Genomic DNA, 19,623 nt, shown 5'->3' with positions numbered 1-19,623 from the left:
GCAGTCCGTGTGGTGAAGGTGCTCCCACAGTGCTGTTAGGGAGGGAGTTCCAGGATTGTGACCCAGCGACGATGAAGGAACGGCCGATATATTTCCCAGTCGGGATGGTGTGTGACTGGGAGGGGAACGTGGAGGTGGTGGTGTTCCCATGCGCCTGCTGCCCTTGTCCTTCTAGGGGGTAGAGGTCGCGGGTTTGGGAGGTGCTGCCGAAGAAGCCTTGGCGAGTTGCTGCAGTGCATCTTGTAGATGGTACACACTGCAGCCAGGGGGCGCCGGTGGTGGAGGGAGTGAATGTTGAAGGTGGTGGGTAGCGTGTCGATCGAGCGGCTGCTTTGTCCTGGATGGTGTCGAGCTTCTCGAGTGTTGTTGGAGCTGTACTCATCCAGGCAAGTGGAGAGTGTTCCATCACACTCCTGACTTGTGCCTTGTAGATGGTGGAAAGGCTTTGGGGAGTCAGGAGGTGAGACACTCGCCGCAGAATACCCAGCCTCTGACCCGCTCTTGTAGCCACAGTATTTATGTGTCTGGTCCAGTTAAGTTTCTGGTCAATGATGCCACATAATAGGCTTGCAGCAAAGTTGAAGCCCATGGAATAAAAGGGACAGTGGCAGCATGGAGAGGGAATTGCCTCAGTGACAGGAAACAGAGAGTAGGGGTGAACGGTTGTTTTTTGGACCAGAGGAAGGTATACAGTGGTGTTCCCCAGGGGTTGGTACTGGGACCACTACTTTTTTTAATATGTATTAATGACTTAGAATTGGGTGTACAGGACACAATTTCAACAATTGCAGAGGACACAAAACTTGGAAGTATAGTGAACAGTGAGGAGGAGAGTGATGGGCTTCAGGAAGACATACTGGCTGTTGGAATGGGCGGACACGTGGCAGATGGAATTTAATGGAGAAGTGCGAAGTGATACATTTTGGCAGGAAGAACGAGCTGAGGAAATATAAACTACAGGGTAAAATCCTAAAGGGGGTGCATGAACAGAGAGACCTGGGGGTATATGTGCACAAATTGTTGAAGGTGGCAGGGCAGGTTGAGAAAGCCGTTAAAAAAGCCGACGGGCTCCTGGGCTTCATAAATAGAGGCAGAGTGTACAAAAGTGAGGAAGTTATGATGGACCTGTATAAAACACTGGTTCAGCCTCAACTGGAGTATTGTGTCCAACTTTAGGAAGGATGTGAAGGCCTTAGAGAGGGAGCAGTGGGTGGGGCGGGGGAGGGGTGGGGATTGGTGGCGGGACAGGGAGGGGCAGTGGGTGGGGGAGGGGCAGTGGGTGGGGGGAGGGGGAGGAGATTGGTGGTGGGTTGGGGGGGAGGGGATTGGTGGCGGGCTGGGCTGGGGGGCAGTGGGTGGGGGGGGGAGGGGATTGGTGGTGGGCTGGGCTGGGGGGGCAGTGGGTGGGGGAGGGGATTGGTGGCGGGCTGGGGGAGGGGCAGTGGGTGGGGGAGGGGGTTGGTGGTGGGCTGGGGGGGGGAGGGGATTGGTGGTGGGCTGCGGAGGGTGTGGGGGGGGAGGGGCAGTGGGTGGGGTGGGGGGGCAGTGGGTGGGGGAGGGGGAGGGGATTGGTGGCAGGCTGGGGAGGGCGCTGGGTAGGGGAGGGATTGGTCGTGGGCTGGGGAGGGGCAGTGGGTGGGGGAGGAGATTGGTGGCGGGGTGGGGCTGTGGGTGGGTGGGGGAGGGGATTGGTGGCGGGCTGGGGAGGGGCATTGGGTGGGGGAGGGGCAGTGGTTGGGGGAGGGGATTGGTGGTGGGCTGGGGGGGAGGGGATTGGTGGTGGGTTGATGAGGGCGCTGGGTGTGGGGGAGGGGATTGGTGGTGGGCTGGGGGGGGAGGGGATTGGTGGTGGGCTGGGGGGGAAGAAGATTGGTGGCGGGTTGGGGAGGGGCAGTGGGTGGGGGAGGAGATTGGTGGTGGGCTGGGGGGGGAGGGGATTGGTGGTGGGTTGATGAGGGCGCTGGGTGTGGGGGAGGGGATTGGTGGTGGGCTGGGGGGGGAGGGGATTGGTGGTGGGCTGGGGAGGGCGCTGGGTTGGAGAGGGGATTGGTGGTGGGCTGGGGAGGGGCAGTGGGTGTGGGGGAGGGGATTGGTGGTGGGCTGGGGAGGGGCAGTGGGTGTGGGGGAGGGGATTGGTGGTGGGCTGGGGTGGGGGAGGGGATTGGTAGTGGGCTGCGGAGGGTGCTGGGGGGGGAGGGGCAGTGGGTGGGGTGGGGGCAGTGGGTGGGGGAGGGGGAGGGGATTGGTGGCAGGCTGGGGAGGGCAGTGGGTGGGGGAGGAGATTGGTGGCGGGGTGGGGCTGTGAGTGGGGGAGGGGATTGGTGGCGGGCTGGGGAGGGGCATTGGGTGGGGGAGGGGCAGTGGTTGGGGGAGGGGATTGGTGGTGGGCTGGGGGGGGAAGAAGATTGGTGGCGGGCTGGGGAGGGGCAGTGGGTGGGGGAGGAGATTGGTGGTGGGCTGGGGAGGGGCAGTGGGTGTGGGGGAGGGGATTGGTGGTGGGCTGGGGGGGGAGGGGATTGGTGGTGGGTTGATGAGGGCGCTGGGTGTGGGGGAGGGGATTGGTGGTGGGCTGGGGAGGGCGCTGGGTGGGGGAGGGCGCTGGGTGGGGGAGGGGCAGTGGGTGGGGGGGGATTGGTGGCGGGGGGAGGGTGCTGGGTGGGGGAGGGGCAGTGGGGGGGGGATTGGTGCCGGGGGGGAGGGTGCTGGGTGGGGGAGGGACAGTGGGGGGGGGATTGGTGCCGGGGGGGGGATGCTGGGTGGGGGAGGGGATTGGTGGTGGGCTGGGGAGGGCGCTGGGTGGGAGGGGATTGGTGGTGGGCTGGGGGGGGAGGGGATTGATGGTGGGCTGGGGAGGGCGCTGGGTTGGGGGGGGATTGGTGCCGGGGGGGAGGGTGCTGGGTGGGGGAGGGGCAGTGGGGGCGGGGGATTGGTGCCGGGGGGGAGGGTGCTGGGTGGGGGAGGGGCAGTGGGGGGGGGGGGGTTGGTGGCGGGGGGAGGGTGCTGGGTGGGGGAGGGGCAGTGGGGGGGGGGATTGGTGCCGGGGGGGAGGGTGCTGGGTGGGGGAGGGGCAGTGGGGGGGCGATTGGTGGCGGGGGGAGGGTGCTGGGTGGGGGAGGGGCAGTGGGGGGGGGATTGGTGGCAGGGGGAGTGTGCTGGGTGGGGGAGGGGCAATGGGGGGGGGATTGGTGGCAGGGGGAGGGGCAGTGGGGGGGGGGATTGGTTGCGGGGGGAGGGTGCTGGGCTGGGCTGGGAGCGGAGGGGATTGGGTGGACGGGTGAAATCCCACCTCTCGGTCCACAGGAAGTGTGAGCTGTGAATGGTAAGCATCTGTCATGTGATCACTTTTAGATATTTTTGATGGCGGGTCGAAAACGCAAGAAGAGCAAAACATCGAACTATCTCTTCTCCACCGACCCAACAAACCTGTCCCGTGATGGCGAGAGTTTCATCGGCAAGTTGAGGTGAGACTGTCCATTCCTTGCCAACCCTGAAGATTGGATCAAATGTACAGAGCTCCCTCCCCTCCCCCGCCCCCGCCCCAGGCAGAGGTCACAGGTCATAGAACATTCCAGTTATGAACCACTGTCCATTGCTCTCACAGCCTTGACCCTTTCACCCCAGGGGCAAAGGGCGAAAGGCCCAAAACTGCTTCCTACGCAGCCAGAATAGCCCCCACTGCACGGCCAGGGGGAGGGAGGGGAAAGAACATAAGAATTAGGAGCAAGAGTCGGCCATTCAGCCCCTCGAGCCTGCTCCGCCATTCAATAAGATCATGGTTGATCTCCCTCAACTCTACTTTCTCACTTCCAACGATTGGACAGAACCGAACGGGAGATTTTGTGTTCGGAGTAGGGCTGAAGTTGGGCCTTTCGCCCTTTGCCCCTGGGGTGAAAGGGTCAAGACTGTGAGGGCAATGGACAGTGGTTCATAACTGGAGTGTTCTATGACCTGTGACCTCTGCCTGGGGCGGGGGAGGGGAGGGAGCAGCGCCAGGAATTTCCCACCTGTAATGTCTATACATAAGACTAACTTTTCAGTTCTTATTCACATTTTACTTCAATTACTGAAGTGAAAAAATTACGGGTCTCTTTTTTTTTTTGACCTTAACGTCCCTTGCTCAGACTGTGACTGACTCCTCGTTGCAGGTCGAATGTCCTTGGGACCAAGTTCACTGTCTTTGATAATGGGCTGAATCCAGACAAGACACCAATGGTGCCAGAGTGCATGTCTATCCGGGAAGAGATAGTAGCTGTATGCTATGTAAGTAATCCATTCTATATCTGTCTTTATATGACTGTACCTAGAATGTTCACCATAGTCCGAGGAAAGAGCAGAGGTTTCGATCACAATTGTTGAATGTCGGTGTTACGCTGGGTACCTGAAAAAAGGGAGGGACAAAGCAGGTCACGGCAGACAGTCAGCCTAACATCGGTAGTGAGTGAGCTTCTGGGGGCCATGATACAGGATAAAATTAACACTCATCCAGCACTGAATTGTAAAAGGAGGACCATGTCGGACAAATTTAATCGAGCTCTTTGAATGAGCGAGTGTTTTGCTAAAGGACATTTAGTGGATGGTGGCACATAACAACATAATTCGGAAGTTGGCTCAAATCAGAGAGCTCGGAGTGGCGGCTCTGGAGAGACGAAAACACTGGTGTCCCCGGGGTCAGTACTGTTCTCAATATGTGGAAATGATCTGGGCTTGGGTATCGGAGACACAATCTCAATATTTATCAACAACACAGACACAGAGTGTGGATCCACCCAGGTTGTTGCCACTTAGACCAGGGAGCAAAGGTGGAGGAACGACAGGGGCAGAGACAGTGAAGGTTTTACCAGGGACAAGGGGAGGTGGAGAGAGACTGGGTGGGGAGGGAGGGGGTGAGGAGAGTACACTGAGTGAGGGGGCATTGGGGGTGAGAGAGAGGGGGTTGGGGGTGAGAGAGAGGGGGCATTGGGGATGAGAGAGAGGGGGTTGGGGGTGAGAGAGAGGGGGTTGGGGTGAGAGAGAGGGGGTTGGGGTTGAGAGAGAGGGGATTGGGGCAGACGGATCTGGAGCACGAACACCACAAAACTCCTGTCACCATGGATTGTCTTTTCCCATTGCTCCCATTACAGGAAACCAACATTCTGGGATTTAAAGGACCTCGGAAGATGATTGTGATTATCCCGGGAATGAGCCTGGATAATGAGAGAGTTTGCATTCGGCCCAAGAATGTGAGTTCCATCCCCTGGGGCACCGAGCGAAGTCACTCGAGGGGCTGAATGGCTGAATGCCTCTGCCTGTTCCATTCCACTGCGGCAATCGGTCTGGGTTAGGTTTGGGTTTTTGTGCCTTCGATCTGAGGGCCGAGGTCCATTCCCCGTTCGATGGACGATGACGGGGGCCAGGTTTCAAACATCCCGGCTCTTTAAGTCCTCAAAGCAAACTTAAGACAAGCACTGGTCTCCTCCAGTACCGCGGTGCAGGCCGTGTACACCAGGGTGGTGGGTGCAGGCCGTGTACACCAGGGTGGTGGGTGCAGGCCATGTACACCAGGGAGCTGGGTACCCAACTGACTGACCCGTCCCGTCCCGTCCCATCCCGACTGACTGACTGACCCGTCCCGTCCCGTCCCGGACTGACTGACTGACCCATCCCGGACTGACTGACTGACCCGTCCCGGACTGACTGACTGACCCGTCCCGGACTGACTGACTGACCCGTCCCGGACTGACTGACTGACTGACCCGCCCCGTCCCGGACTGACTGACTGACTGACTGACTGACTGACCCGTCCCGTCCCGGACTGACTGACTGACTGACTGACTGACCCGTCCCGTCCCGGACTGACTGACTGACCCACCCGTGTATACCAGGGTGATGGGCACAGGCCGTGTACACCAGGGAGCTGGGTGCAGGCCGTGTACACCAGGGAGCTGGGTGCAGGCCGTGTACACCAGGGAGCTGGGTGCAGGCCGTGTACACCAGGGAGCTGGGTGCAGGCCGTGTACACCAGGGAGCTGGGTGCAGGCCGTGTACACCAGGGAGCTGGGTACCCAACATGTCCCATTTACTGAGTTGATGTGGATTCCTGAAGCACTTCTCTGCTCGAGTTCCCTTCCTCCGGGAACAGTCCCAGAGCCCACCGGCATTGTCCCAGGGTCCTTCGTCGCTCAGCCATCCCGGACTGACTGACTGACCCGTCCCGGACTGACTGACTGACCCGTCCCGTCCCGGACTGACTGACTGACCCGTCCTGGACTGACTGACTGACTGACTGACCCGTCCCGTCCCGGACTGACTGACTGACCCGTCCCATCCTGTCCCGGACTGACTGACTGACCCGTCCCATCCCGTCCCGGACTGACTGACTGACCCGTCCCGTCCCGGACTGACTGACTGACCCGTCCCGTCCCGGACTGACTGACTGACCCGTCCCATCCCGTCCCGGACTGACTGACTGACCCGTCCCGTCCCGGACTGACTGACTGACTGACCCGACCCGTCCCGTCCCGTCCCGGACTGACTGACTGACCCGTCCTGGACTGACTGACTGACCCGTCCTGGACTGACTGACTGACTGACTGACTGACCCGTCCCGTCCCGGACTGACTGACTGACCCGTCCCATCCTGTCCCGGACTGACTGACTGACCCGTCCCATCCCGTCCCGGACTGACTGACTGACCCGTCCCGTCCCGGACTGACTGACTGACCCGTCCCGTCCCGGACTGACTGACTGACCCGTCCCATCCTGTCCCGGACTGACTGACTGACCCGTCCCATCCCGTCCCGGACTGACTGACTGACCCGTCCCATCCTGTCCCGGACTGACTGACTGACCCGTCCCGTCCCGGACTGACTGACTGACTGACTGACCCGACCCGTCCCGTCCCGGACTGACTGACTGACCCGTCCCATCCTGTCCCGGACTGACTGACTGACTGACCCGTCCTGGACTGACTGACTGACTCGTCCTGGACTGACTGACTGACTGACTGACCCGTCCCGTCCCGGACTGACTGACTGACCCGTCCCGTCCCGGACTGACTGACTGACTGACTGACCCGACCCGTCCCGTCCCGGACTGACTGACTGACCCGTCCTGGACTGACTGACTGACCTGTCCCGGACTGATTGACTGACCCGTCCTGACCCGTCCCGTCCCGGACTGACTGACTGACCCGTCCCGTCCCGGACTGACTGACTGACTGACCCGTCCCGTCCCGGACTGACTGACTGACTGACCCGACCCGTCCTGGACTGACTGACTGACCTGTCCCGGACTGATTGACTGACCCGTCCCGTCCCGGACTGACTGACTGACTGACCCGTCCCGTCTCGGACTGACTGACTGACCCGTCCTGGACTGACTGACTGACCTGTCCCGGACTGATTGACTGACCCGTCCCGTCCCGTCCCGGACTGACTGACTGACTGACCCGTCCCGTCCCGGACTGACAGACGTCCCATCCCGGACTGACCCGCCCCGTCACTGACTGACTGACCCGACCCGTCCCGGACTGACTGACCGACCCGCCCCGTCCCGGACTGACCCGTCCCGGACTGACTGACCCGTCCCGACTGACTGACCCGTCCCGTCCCGTCCCGGACTGACAGACCCGCCCCGTCCCGGACTGACTGACCCGTCCCGCCCCGTCCCGGACTGACTGACCCGTCCCGCCCCGTCCCGGACTGACCCGTCCCGGACTGACTGACCCGTCCCGACTGACTGACCCGTCCCGCCCCGTCCCGGACTGACAGACCCGCCCCGTCCCGGACTGACTGACCCGTCCCGACTGACTGACCCGTCCCGCCCCGTCCCGGACTGACTGACCCGTCCCGCCCCGTCCCGGACTGACTGACCCGTCCCGCCCCGTCCCGGACTGACTGACCCGTCCCGCCCCGTCCCGGACTGACTGACCCGTCCCGTCCCCACTGACTGACTGACCCGTCCCGGACTGACTGACTGACCCGTCCCGTCCCGGACTGACTGACCCATCCCGTCCCGGACTGACTGACTGACCCGTCCCGGACTGACTGACTGACCCGTCCCGTCCCGGACTGACTGACCCATCCCGTCCCGGACTGACTGACTGACCCGTCCCGGACTGACTGACTGACCCGTCCCTGACTGACTGACCCGTCCCGTCCCTGACCGACTGACTGACCCGTCCCGTCCCTGACCGACTGACTGACCCGTCCCGTCTGACTGACTGACCCGTCCCATCCCGTCTTGGACTGACTGACTGACCCATCCCGGACAGACTGACTCGCCCTGTCCCGGAGTGACTGACCCGTCCCGTCCCGTCCCTGACTGACTGACCCGTCCTGGACTGACTGACTGACTGACTGACTGACTGACTGACCCGTCCTGTCCCGACTGACTGACCCGTCCCGACTGACCCGACCCGTCCCGTCCCGGACTGACCCGCCCCGTCCGTCCCGGACTGACTGACTGACCTGTCCCGGACTGACTGACTGACCCGTCCCGTCCCGGACTGACTGACTGACCCGCCCCGTCCCGGACTGACCCGTCCCGTCCCGGACTGACTGACTGACCCGTCCTGCCCCGACTGACTGACCCGTCCCATCCCGTCCCGGACTGACCCGTCCCGTCCCGGACTGACCCGTCCCGTCCCGGACTGACTGACTGACCTGTCCTGCCCCGACTGACTGACCCGTCCCATCCCGTCCCGGACTGACTGACTGACCTGTCCCGGACTGACTGACTGAACCGTCCCGTCCCGGACTGACCCGCCTCGTCCTGTCCCGGACTGACTGACCCGTCCCGCCCCGTCCCGGACTGACTGACCCGTCCCGCCCCGTCCCGGACTGACTGACCCGTCCCGTCCCGGACTGACTGACAGACCCGCCCCGTCCCGGACTGACCCGTCCCGGACTGACTGACCCGTCCCGGACTGACTGACTGACCCGTCCTGCCCCGACTGACTGACCCGTCCCATCCCGTCCCGGACTGTCTGACCAGTCCCGCCCCGTCCCGGACTGACTGACCCGTCCCGTCCCCACTGACTGACTGACCCGTCCCGTCCCATCCCGGACTGACTGACTGACCCGTCCCGGACTGTCTGACCAGTCCCGTCCCGTCCCGGACTGACTGACCCGTCCCGGGAGATAGAGGGAAACAAAAAGGAGGCAAAAACAAAAGACAGAAAGGAGATGAGGAAAAGTGGAGGGCAGAGAAACCCAAGGCAAAGAACAAAAAGGGCCATTGTACAGCAAAATTCGAAAAGGACAGAGGGTGTTAAAAAAACAAGCCTAAAGGCTTTGTGTCTTAATGCAAGGAGTATCCGCAATAAAGTGGATGAATTAACTGTGCAAATAGATGTTAACAAATATGATGTGATTGGGATTACGGAGATGTGGCTCCAGGATGATCAGGGCTGGGAACTCAACATCCAGGGGTATTCAACATTCAGGAAGGATAGAATAAAAGGAAAAGGAGGTGGGGTAGCATTGCTGGTTAAGGAGGAGATTAAGGCAATAGTTAGGAAGGACATTAGCTTGGATGATGTGGAATCTATATGGGTAGAGCTGCAGAACACCAAAGGGCAAAAAACGTTAGTGGGAGTTGTGTACAGACCTCCAAACAGTAGTAGTGATGTTGGGGAGGGCATCAAACAGGAAATTAGGGGTGCGTGCAATAAAGGTGCAGCAGTTATAATGGGTGACTTTAATATGCACATAGATTGGGCTAACCAAACTGGAAGCAATACGGTGGAGGAGGATTTTCTGGAGTGCATAAGGGATGGTTTTTTAGACCAATATGTCGAGGAACCAACTAGGGGGGAGGCCATCTTAGACTGGGTGTTATGTAATGAGAAAGGATTAATTAGCAATCTCGTTGTGCGAGGCCCCTTGGGGAAGAGTGACCATAATATGGTGGAATTTTGCATTAGGATGGAGAATGAAACAGTTAATTCAGAGACCATGGTCCAGAACTTAAAGAAGGCTAACTTTGAAGGTATGAGGCATGAATTGGCTGAGATGGATTGGAGAATGATACTTAAGGGGTTGACTGTGGATGGGCAATGGCAGACATTTAGAGACCGCATGGATGAACTACAACAATTGTACATTCCTGTCTGGCATAGAAATAAAAAAGGGAAGGTGGCTCAACCGTGGCTATCAAGGGAAATCAGGGATAGTATTAAAGCCAAGGAAGTGGCATACAAATTGGCCAGAAATAGCAGCGAACCTGGGGACTGGGAGAAATTTAGAACTCAGCAGAGGAGGACAAAGGGTTTGATTAGGGCAGGGAAAATGGAGTATGAGAAGAAGCTTGCAGGGAACATTAAGACGGATTGCAAAAGTTTCTATAGATATGTAAAGAGAAAAAGGTTAGTAAAGACAAACGTAGGTCCCCTGCAGTCAGAATCAGGGGAAGTCATAACGGGGAACAAAGAAATGGCGGACCAATTGAACAAGTACTTTGGTTCGGTATTCACGAAGGAGGACACGAACAACCTTCCGGTTATAAAAGGGGTCGGGGGGTCTAGTAAGGAGGAGGAACTGAGGGAAATCCTTATTAGCCGGGAAATTGTGTTGGGGAAATTGATGGGATTGAAGGCCGATAAATCCCCAGGGCCTGATGGACTGCATCCCAGAGTACTTAAGGAGGTGGCCTTGGAAATAGTGGATGCGTTGACAGTCATTTTCCAACATTCCATTGACTCTGGATCAGTTCCTATGGAGTGGAGGGTAGCCAATGTAACCCCACTTTTTAAAAAAGGAGGGAGAGAGAAAACAGGGAATTATAGACCGGTCAGCCTGACATCGGTAGTGGGTAAAATGATGGAATCAATTATTAAGGATGTCATAGCAGTGCATTTGGAAAGAGGTGACATGATAGGTCCAAGTCAGCATGGATTTGTGAAAGGGAAATCATGCTTGACAAATCTTCTGGAATTTTTTGAGGATGTTTCCAGTAGAGTGGATAAGGGAGAACCAGTTGATGTGGTATATTTGGACTTTCAGAAGGCGTTCGACAAGGTCCCACACAAGAGATTAATGTGCAAAGTTAGAGCACATGGGATTGGGGGTAGTGTACTGACATGGATTGAGAACTGGTTGTCAGACAGGAAGCAAAGAGTAGGAGTAAATGGGTACTTTTCAGAATGGCAGGCAGTGACTAGTGGGGTACCGCAAGGTTCTGTGCTGGGGCCCCAGCTGTTTACACTGTACATTAATGATTTAGATGAGGGGATTAAATGTAGTATCTCCAAATTTGCGGATGACACTAAGTTGGGTGGCAGTGTGAGCTGCAAGGAGGATGCTGTGAGGCTGCAGAGCGACTTGGATAGGTTAGGTGAGTGGGCAAATGCATGGCAGATGAAGTATAATGTGGATAAATGTGAGGTTATCCACTTTGGTGGTAAAAACAGAGAGACAGACTATTATCTGAATGGTGACAGATTAGGAAAAGGGGAGGTGCAAAGAGACCTGGGTGTCATGGTACATCAGTCATTGAAGGTTGGCATGCAGGTGCAGCAGGCGGTTAAGAAAGCAAATGGCATGTTGGCCTTCATAGTGAGGGGATTTGAGTACAGGGGCAGGGAGGTGTTGCTACAGTTGTACAGGGCATTGGTGAGGCCACACCTGGAGTATTGTGTACAGTTTTGGTCTCCTAACCTGAGGAAGGACATTCTTGCTATTGAGGGAGTGCAGCGAAGGTTCACCAGACTGATTCCCGGGATGGCGGGACTGACCTATCAAGAAAGACTGGATCAACTGGGCTTGTATTCACTGGAGTTCAGAAGAATGAGAGGGGACCTCATAGAAACATATAAAATTCTGACGGGGTTAGACAGGTTAGATGCAGGAAAAATGTTCCCAATGTTGGGGAAGTCCAGAACCAGGGGTCACAGTCTAAGGATAAGGGGTAAGCCATTTAGGACCGAGATGCGGAGGAACTTCTTCACCCAGAGAGTGGTGAACCTGTGGAATTCTCTACCACAGAAAGTTGTTGAGGCCAATTCACTAAATATATTCAAAAGGGAGTTAGATGAGGTCCTTACTGCTAGGGGGATCAAGGGGTATGGCGAGAAAGCAGGAATGGGGTACTGAAGTTGAATGTTCAGCCATGAACTCATTGAATGGCGGTGCAGGCTAGAAGGGCCGAATGGCCTACTCCTGCACCTATTTTCTATGTTTCTATGTCCCATCACCGACGGACCGACGGACCGACCGACCGACCGACCGACCGACCCACCCACCCACCCACCCCGGACTGACCCGTCCCGCCCCGTCCCGGACTGACTGACTGACTGACTGACCCGTCCCGCCCCGTCCCTGACTGACTGACTGACCCGTCCCGCCCCGTCCCGGACTGACTGACCCGTCCCGTCCCCACTGACTGACTGACCCGTCCCGGACTGACTGACTGACCCGTCCCGTCCCGGACTGATTGACTGACCCGTCACGTCCCGTCCCGGACTGACTGACCCATCCCGTCCCGGACTGACTGACCCGTCCCGTCCCCACTGACTGACTGACCCGTCCCGGACTGACTGACTGACCCGTCCCGTCCCGGACTGATTGACTGACCCGTCACGTCCCGTCCCGGACTGACTGACCCATCCCGTCCCGGACTGACTGACTGACCCATCCCGTCCCGGACTGACTGACTGACTAACCCGTCCCGGACTGACTGACCCGCCCTGTCCCGGACTGACTGACCCGTCCCATCCCGTCCCGGACTGACTGACCCATCCCGTCCCGGACTGACTGACTGACCTAACCCGTCCCGGACTGACTGACCCGCCCTGTCCCGGACTGACTGACCCGTCCCGTCCCTGACTGACTGACCCGTCCCGACTGACTGACCCGTCCCGTCCCGTCCCGGACTGACTGACCTGTCCCGTCCCGGCCCGGACTGACTGACCCGTCCCGGACAGGCTGACCCGCCCTGTCCCGGACTGACTGACCCGTCCCCTCCCTGACTGACTGACCCGTCCCGTCCCTGACTGACTGACCCGTCCTGTCCCGACTGACTGACTGACTGACCGTCCCGTCTGACCCGTCCCGTCCCGACTGACTGACTGACCCATCCCGACTGACCCGTCCCGTCCCGACTGACCCGTCCCGTCCCGACTGACTGACCCGTCCCGTCCCGACTGACTGACTGACCCGTCCCGTCCCGACTGACTGACCCGTCCCGTCCCGGACTGACTGACTGACCCGTCCCGTCCCGACTGACTGACCCGTCCCGTCCCGACTGACTGACCCGTCCCGTCCCGTCCCGACTGACTGACCCGTCCCGTCCCGACTGACTGACCCGTCCCGTCCCGGACTGACTGACTGACCCGTCCCGTCCCGTCCCGACTGACTGACTGACTGACCCGTCCCGTCCCGACTGACTGACTGACCCGTCCCGTCCCGGACTGACTGACCCGTCCCGTCACGGACAGACTGACCCGTCCCGGACTGACTGATTGACCCGTCCCGTCCCGGACAGACTGACCCGTCCCGGACTGACTGACTGACTAACCCGTCCCGGACTGACTGACTGACCCGTCCCGTCCCGACTGACTGACCCGTCCCGTCCCGTCCCGTCCCGACTGACTGACCCGTCCCGTCCCGACTGACTGACCCGTCCCGTCCCGGACTGACTGACTGACCCGTCCCGTCCCGTCCCGTCCCGACTGACTGACCCGTCCCGTCCCGACTGACTGACCCGTCCCGTCCCGGACTGACTGACTGACCCGTCCCGTCCCGACTGACTGACTGACCCGTCCCGTCCCGACTGACTGACTGACTGACTGACCCGTCCCGTCCCGGACTGACTGACTGACTGACTGACTGACCCGTCCCGTCACGGACAGACTGACCCGTCCCGGACTGACTGATTGACCCGTCCCGTCCCGGACAGACTGACCCGTCCCGGACTGACTGACTGACTGACCTGACTGATTGACCCGTCCCGGACAGACTGACCCGTCCCGGACTGACTGACTGACCCGTCCCGGACTGACTGACTGACCCGTCCCGGACTGACTGACTGACTGATTGACCCGTCCCGTCCCGTCACGGACAGACTGACCCGTCCCGGACTGACTGACCCGTCCTGTCCCAACTGACTGACCCGTCCCGTCCCGACTGACTGACCTGTCCCGTCCCGGACTGACTGACTGACTGACTGACCCGTCCCGTCACGGACAGACTGACCCGTCCCGGACTGACTGATTGACCCGTCCCGTCCCGGACAGACTGACCCGTCCCGGACTGACTGATTGACCCGTCCCGTCCCGTCCCGGACAGACTGACCCGTCCCGGACTGACTGACTGACCCGTCCCGGACTGACTGACTGACTGACCCGTCCCGTCCCGTCACGGACAGACTGACCCGTCCCGGACTGACTGATTGACCCGTCCCGGACTGACTGACCCGTCCCGTCCCGACTGACTGACCTGTCCCGTCCCGTCCCGGACTGACTGACTGACTGACTGACCCGTCCCGTCCCGTCACGGACAGACTGACCGTCCCGGACTGACTGATTGACCCGTCCCGTCCCGGACAGACTGACCCGTCCCGATCTGACTGATTGACCCGTCCCGTCCCGTCCCGGACAGACTGACCCGTCCCGGACTGACTGACTGACTGACCTGACTGATTGACCCGTCCCGGACAGACTGACCCGTCCCGGACTGACTGACTGACCCGTCCCGGACTGACTGACTGACCCGTCCCGGACTGACTGACTGACCCGTCCCGGACTGACTGATTGACCCGTCCCGGACAGACTGACCCGTCCCGGACTGACTGACTGACCCGTCCCGGACTGACTGACTGACCCGTCCCGGACTGACTGATTGACCCGTCACGGACAGACTGACCGTCCCGGACTGACTGATTGACCCGTCCCGTCCCGGACAGACTGACCCGTCCCGATCTGACTGATTGACCCGTCCCGTCCCGTCCCGGACAGACTGACCCGTCCCGGACTGACTGACTGACTGACCTGACTGATTGACCCGTCCCGTCCCGTCACGGACAGACTGACCCGTCCCGGACTGACTGATTGACCCGTCCCGGACTGACTGACCCGTCCCGGACTGACTGACCCGTCCCGTCCCAACTGACTGACCCGTCCCGTCCCGACTGACTGACCTGTCCCGTCCCGTCCCGGACTGACTGACTGACTGACTGACCCGTCCCGTCCCGTCACGGACAGACTGACCGTCCCGGACTGACTGATTGACCCGTCCCGTCCCGGACAGACTGACCCGTCCCGGACTGACTGACCCGTCCCGTCCCGACTGACTGACCTGTCCCGTCCCGTCCCGGACTGACTGACTGACTGACTGACCCGTCCCGTCCCGTCACGGACAGACTGACCGTCCCGGACTGACTGATTGACCCGTCCCGTCCCGGACAGACTGACCCGTCCCGGACTGACTGATTGACCCGTCCCGTCCCGGACAGACTGACCCGTCCCGGACTGACTGACTGACCCGTCCCGTCCCGTCACGGACAGACTGACTGACTGACCTGACTGATTGACCCGTCCCGTCCCGTCCCGGACAGACTGACCCGTCCCGGACTGACTGATTGACCCGTCCCGTCCCGTCACGGACAGACTGACCTGACTGACTGACCCGTCCCGGACAGACGGAGTGCCTCACACACGGGGGCAACGACAGTTGGCTGAGCTTGCCGTGGTGGCCGGCGAGTTTGTGATGAGTATTTTCCCGGCTGCAGGAACACGAGACACTGCTCACTCGCTGGCAGAACAAAAACATGGAGAATATCATCGAGCTACACAACAAGGCTCCGGTCTGGAACGAGGACACTCAGTCCTACGTCCTCAACTTCCACGGGCGCGTCACCCAGGCCTCGGTGAAGAATTTCCAAATCATCCATGCCAACGATCGTGAGTAACATTCCACTGGCCGGGTTCAAGGGTCGAGGCTGGGCTCACGGGGCCGGGTTCAAGGGTCGAGGCTGGGCTCACGGGGCCGGGTTCAAGGGTCGAGGCTGGGCTCACGGGGCCGGGTTCAAGGGTCGAGGCTGGGCTCAAGGGTCGAGGCTGGGCTCACGGGGCCGGGTTCAAGGGTCGAGGCTGGGCTCACGGGTCCGGGTTCAAGGATCGAGGCTGGGCTCACGGGGCCGGGTTCAAGGGTCGAGGCTGGGCTCACGGGGCCGGGTTCAAGGGTCGAGGCTGGGCTCACGGGGCCGGGTTCAAGCTGGGCTCACGGGTCCGGGTTCAAGGATCGAGGCTGGGCTCACGGGGCCGGGTTCAAGGGTCGAGGCTGGGCTCACGGGGCGAGGCTGGGCTCACGGGGCCGGGTTCAAGGAGCGGCACCAGGTTACATAAGAATTAGAGGAGTCGGCCATTCGGCCCCTCGAGCCTGCTCTGCCATTCAATGAGATCATGGCGGATCATCGACCTCAACTCCACTTTCCCGCCCAATCCCCATATCCCTTGATTCCCCGAGAGTCCAAAAATCTATCGATCTCAGCCTTGAATATACTCAACGACTGAGCCTCCACAGTCCTCTGGGGCAGAGAATTCCAAAGATTCACCACCCTCTGAGTGAAGAAATTTCTCCTCATCTCAGTCCGAAATGGCCGACCCCTTATCCTGAGACTGTGACCCCTGGTTCTAGACTCCCCAGCCCGGGGGAAACACCCTCCCTGCATCCACCCTGTCAAGCCCGGTAAGAATGTTGTATGTTTCAATGAGATCACCTCTCATTCTTCTAAACTCTAGAGAATATCGGCCCAGTCTCCTCAATCTCTCCTCATAGGACAATCCCTCCATCCCAGGAATCAGTCTGGTGAACCTTCGTTGCACTCCCTCTGTGGCAAGTATTTCCTTCTTTAGGTAAGGAGACCAGAACGGTGCACAATACTCCAGGTGTGGTCTCACCAGGGCCCGATATAATCGCAGTAAGACGTCTTTACTCTTATACTCAAATCCTCCTGTAATAAAGGCCAACATACCATTTGCTTTCCTAATTGCTTGACGGGGTTCACGGCAATGGGTTCAAGGGTCAACGCCTGGTTCAAGAGGTGGCAGCGGCTTCAAGGGTCAGCGTGTGGCTCGGCCTGACACCAGCCTGGGTTTTCTTTAATTGTGAAACCGGGGTGAAGTGTCAAGGCTCCAGGTCAGGAGGTCGTGGTTCAATGTCACTGAGGTTGGCTGTCGATGGTCAGGTAATGGGAGGCTGAGGGAGGTGAGGGGGTCCATGGGTCTCTGGTCACACCGACAATGGTGGGTCTCTGGTCACACCGACAATGGTGGGCTCTGGGCTCTGGTCACACCGACAATGGTGGGTATCTGGTCACACCGACAATGGTGGGTCTCTGGTCACACCGACAATGGTGGGTCTCTGGTCACACCGACAATGGTGGGTCTCTGGTCACACCGACAATGGTGGGTCTCTGGTCACACCGACAATGGTGGGTCTCTGGTCACACCGACAATGGTGGGTCTCTGGTCACACCGACAATGGTGGGTCTCTGGTCACACCGACAATGGTGGGTCTCTGGTCACACCGACAATGGTGGGTCTCTGGTCACACCGACAATGGTGGGTCTCTGGTCACACCGACAATGGTGGGTCTCTGGTCACACCGACAATGGTGGGTCTCTGGTCACACCGACAATGGTGGGCCCTGGTCACACCGACAATGGTGGGCCCTGGTCACACCGACAATGGTGGGCCCTGGTCACACCGACAATGGTGGGCCCTGGTCACACCGACAATGGTGGGCCCTGGTCACACCGACAATGGTGGGCCCTGGTCACACCGACAATGGTGGGCCCTGGTCACACCGACAATGGTGGGCTCTGGTCACACCGACAGTGAGTTGCAGTTTAGACAGGGTTTGTTGATTTCAGCGAGTGGGGGCTGGGAGTTTGGGAGAGGATGGTACGGAGGGTGAGGAATGCTGTGACTATTTGTGGATGAGCAGGTGATGGGATGAAGCGAGTGACTCTCTCTCTCTCTCTCTGTGTTGCAGCTGATTATATCATCATGCAGTTTGGCCGTGTGGCCGATGACGTGTTCACCATGGACTATACATACCCCATGTGTCCACTGCAGGCCTTCGCCGTCTCACTCTCCAGCTTCGACAGCAAGCTGGCCTGCGAATAATCCTCCATCATGGCACCAGCAGTTAGCCAGGAGCAGCTGTCCGAGGGAGAAATCCCGGGATATTCTGCAGCTTTACCGGGAAATCTGACCTTCAACCTGGGACAATGTTTTTAAAAAACAGTTCTAGAGACCGGGGAAAGTTTAATGATAGATCTTGTTAAATATTTGTTCTGAGAGTCTGTGTCCTGTGTATGGTGCTGTCCAGATAGTCACAACAGCAGCTCCTTCTCCCCCACAACCGCGAGACGGAGGACACAGAGAGTGGGGGGGGCACAGAGAGGGGGGGGGGGAGCACGGAGAGTGGGGGGGGGAGCACGGAGAGAGGGGGGGGGCACAGAGAGGGGGGGGGGGGAGCACGGAGAGAGTGGGGGGGGGAGCACGGAGAGTGTGGGGGGGGGAGCACGGAGAGTGTGGGGGGGGGAGCACGGAGAGAGGGGGGGGGCACAGAGAGTGGGGGGGGAGCACGGAGAGAGGGGGGGGGAGCACGGAGAGAGGGGGGGGCACAGAGAGGGGGGGGGAGCACGGAGAGAGTGGGGGGGGGAGCACGGAGAGAGGGGGGGGGGCACAGAGAGAGGGGGGGGAGCACGGAGAGAGGGGGGGAGCACGGGGGGGGGGGCACGGAGAGAGTAGGGGGGGCACAGAGAGAGGGGGGGGGCACAGATAGAGTGGGGGGGGCACAGATAGAGTGGGGGGGCACAGAGAGTGGGGGGGAGCACGGAGAGAGGAGGGGGGGGCACGGAGAGAGGAGGGGGGAGCACGGAGAGAGGAGGGGGGAGCACGGAGAGAGGAGGGGGGGGCACGGAGAGAGTGGGGGGGGGCACGGAGAGAGTGGGGGGGGCACGGAGAGAGGAGGGGGGGGCACGGAGAGAGGAGGGGGGAGCACGGAGAGTGGGGGGGGAGCACGGAGAGAGTGGGGGGGGGCACGGAGAGAGTGGGGGGAGCACGGAGAGAGTGGGGGGGGGCACGGAGAGAGTGGGGGGGGCACGGAGAGAGGGGGGGGGCACGGAGAGTGGGGGGGGGGGGCACGGAGAGAGGAGGGGGGGAGCACGGAGAGAGTGGGGGGGGCACGGAGAGAGTGGGGGGGAGCACGGAGAGAGTGGGGGGGAGCACGGAGAGAGTGGGGGGGGCACGGAGAGAGTGGGGGGGGCACGGAGAGAGTGGGGGGAGCACGGAGAGAGTGGGGGGGGCACGGAGAGAGTGGGGGGGCACAGAGAGAGTGGGGGGGGCACAGATAGAGTGGGGGCGCAAGAGAGTGGGGGGGGGCACAGAGAGTGGGGGGGGGGCACGGAGAGAGTGGGGGGGGCACGGAGAGAGTGGGGGGGGGGCACGGAGAGAGTGGGGGGGGGGCACGGAGAGAGTGGGGGAGGGGCACGGAGAGTGGGGGGGGGCACGGAGAGAGTGGGGGGGGCACGGAGAGAGTGGGGGGAGCACGGAGAGAGGAGGGGGGAGCGCGGAGAGAGTGGGGGGGGGGCACGGAGAGTGGGGGGGGGCACGGAGAGAGTGGGGGGGGCACGGAG

At 60.4% G+C, this 19,623-nt stretch overlaps 1 protein-coding gene across 1 annotated transcript in view; it reads left to right on the top strand.

Annotated features, from left to right (window-relative positions):
* The window catches only part of LOC139243733 (tubby-related protein 3-like), a 36,005-nt gene extending 17,672 nt beyond the window's left edge, over positions 1-18,333 (top strand). The window contains exons 10-14 of the mRNA XM_070870845.1: positions 3,349-3,461; positions 4,146-4,260; positions 5,121-5,219; positions 15,706-15,877; positions 17,973-18,333. Coding sequence (XP_070726946.1) covers positions 3,349-3,461; positions 4,146-4,260; positions 5,121-5,219; positions 15,706-15,877; positions 17,973-18,106 — 633 coding nt within the window. The 3' untranslated portion in view covers positions 18,107-18,333. The remainder of the gene's footprint in view (positions 1-3,348; positions 3,462-4,145; positions 4,261-5,120; positions 5,220-15,705; positions 15,878-17,972) is intronic.
* Positions 18,334-19,623: the final 1,290 nt, after the last annotated feature.

This window comes from Pristiophorus japonicus, unplaced genomic scaffold (assembly GCF_044704955.1).
Source record: "Pristiophorus japonicus isolate sPriJap1 unplaced genomic scaffold, sPriJap1.hap1 HAP1_SCAFFOLD_1842, whole genome shotgun sequence".
NCBI lineage: Eukaryota > Metazoa > Chordata > Chondrichthyes > Pristiophoridae > Pristiophorus > Pristiophorus japonicus.
This window is presented reverse-complemented; position numbering and strand designations above follow the sequence as displayed.